Source organism: Grammomys surdaster, unplaced genomic scaffold (assembly GCF_004785775.1).
Source record: "Grammomys surdaster isolate TR1022 unplaced genomic scaffold, NIH_TR_1.0 166, whole genome shotgun sequence".
NCBI classification, from domain to species: domain Eukaryota; kingdom Metazoa; phylum Chordata; class Mammalia; order Rodentia; family Muridae; genus Grammomys; species Grammomys surdaster.
The window spans coordinates 441,295-443,372 of NW_021604614.1; the positions used below are offsets into that span (position 1 = coordinate 441,295).

Below are 2,078 nucleotides of genomic sequence, written 5' to 3' on the forward strand. Positions count from 1 at the left end.
AGCCCCTCACTGGGGGAGTCTAGGCAGGGGCTCTACCACTGAGCCACACCCCCAGCCCCTCACTGGGGGATTCTAGGCAGGGGCTCTACCACTGAGCCACACCCCCAGCCCCTCACTGGGGGATTCTAGGCAGGGGCTCTACCACTGAGCCACGCCCCCAGCCCCTCACTGGGGGAGTCTAGGCAGGGGCTCTACCACTGAGCCACACCCCCAGCCCCTCACTGGGGGATTCTAGGCAGGGGCTCTACCACTGAGCCACGCCCCCAGCCCCTCACTGGGGGAGTCTAGGCAGGGGCTCTACCACTGAGCCACGCCCCCAGCCCCTCACTGGGGGAGTCTAGGCAGGGGCTCTACCACTGGGCCACGCCCCCAGCCCCTCACTGGGGGATTCTAGGCAGGGGCTCTACCACTGAGCCACATTTCCAGCCACAGAATAGTTTATTTTGGTAGCAATATTCTTCAAAGCCACAGAAGTGGTACAATAGGCACTGTCCCAAGAGCTTGGAGGTTTCCCAGACACCTTAAGTGGACTCATACATTTAGTTGTGAATAACCTGCTTCACTGCACGTAGACTCCTTGCAAGAACATTTTCTATACTCTTCACTCTCCTGACAATTGTTCCCACCTCAAACGTAAAGAAACGGTAACTTGGGGAGGTTCACGATTTCTCTGGGGTCTCAAAGCAGATATTAGTGAGTGCTCTGGGAGTGAGGGGGCAGCCACTGAGACTTATTTGTCTTATGGCACAGTGGCCATGAGAGAAGAACAAGAGCTCTGGGCTTGGGGGCTGAGGCTGGAGCTCCCTGAAGATGTCTTCAAGATGGGGACACTCAGAGACAGGTGGGCCAATGTGCTGGGTAATGATGCAGCTGGAGTCATTTCTATTGTGTTACTTTTGTGGCTTTGAGGAAAGTAGTTACCAAAATAAATTTGGTCTGGGGGCGTGGCTCAGTGGTAGAGCCCCTGCCTAGAATCCCCCAGTGAGGGGCTGGGGGCGTGGCTCAGTGGTAGAGCCCCTGCCTAGACTCCCCCAGTGAGGGGCTGGGGGCGTGGCTCAGTGGTAGAGCCCCGCCTAGAATCCCCCAGTGAGGGGCTGGGGGCGTGGCTCAGTGGTAGAGCCCCTGCCTAGAATCCCCCAGTGAGGGGCTGGGGGCATGGCTCAGAGGTAGAGCACCTGCCTAGAATCCCCCAGTGAGGGGCTGGGTCAGACCCTTATATCTCCTCTATAAGCCTGTTCTCTACTGAGAAGGACAGCATTGTCCCCTTTGAACAGGTGACAGGAGCCAGTGTGCCCATCTCAGGTGGATTTAGCAGCAGAGTTGTGGGCAGCCCTAAGGTAGAGAGGCTAGGAGGTGCAGGAGGATTCTAATAAGGGCTAGTTAGCCTCTCAGCCTCCAGGGCCACAGCCTCCCAATTGGATCGATTAGCTAAAAACCCTGTGTCTCTCTGAAGAGTTCTAGCAGCCAAAGTTGGTCTGCATTGTCCCCCCATCCCCCATCATCTTCCTAGGGACTAAGCCCTGGATTTGGTTAGCTCTGGGCTGGCTATAGGTCACTCACCTCAGCCAGCCACTCCCTGCCTTGTCCCCAGAGAGGGCCTCTGCTCTGCGGCCTGGAAGACCCATAAAAAAGCTCAGCACAGTGGCTGCCTGCCATTGCGGGAAACCAGAGGACAGTCTTCTTGTCTCAATTAATTGCCATGATGGTGCCTGTCACAGCCCACTGCCCTCCCCACTGCCAGCTTCTCACGCAACCCTAGATAAGTTTGCATGACAGCCTCAGCAGGAGCCCCAGGCCTGGAGCCCCCGCAAAGATGAGAACAAGCTGCAGTTCTAGGTCCCCAGCAGGCCCTCAGTCATCAGTCTCCTCCTACGGAAAGCAGGCCGTCACAGCTAAAAGTGGTGCCCCTTTCTGTTCACCCCCAATATCCATGTCACATCAGGGCTGGAGACACCATTCTTTGGTTTTACTACTGAGCTATACCTCAAGCCCCTCATTGGGGGATTCTAGGCAGGGGCTCTACCACTGAGCCACGCCCCTAGCCCCTCACTGGGGGATTCTAGGCAGGGGCTCTACCA

General features: G+C 56.9%; 1 protein-coding gene across 3 annotated transcripts in view; it reads right to left on the reverse strand.

The window, feature by feature from the left end:
* The window catches only part of Myl10 (myosin light chain 10), an 8,856-nt gene that overhangs the window by 3,484 nt on the left and 3,294 nt on the right, over window positions 1–2,078 (reverse strand). The window contains exon 4 of one of the 3 annotated variants that reach the window (XM_028766099.1): window positions 1,561–1,649. The exons of the other annotated variants lie outside the window; for them this stretch is intronic. Within the exon in view, the coding sequence (XP_028621932.1) occupies window positions 1,561–1,649 (89 nt within the window). The remainder of the gene's footprint in view (window positions 1–1,560; window positions 1,650–2,078) is intronic. 3 annotated transcript variants of the gene reach the window in all.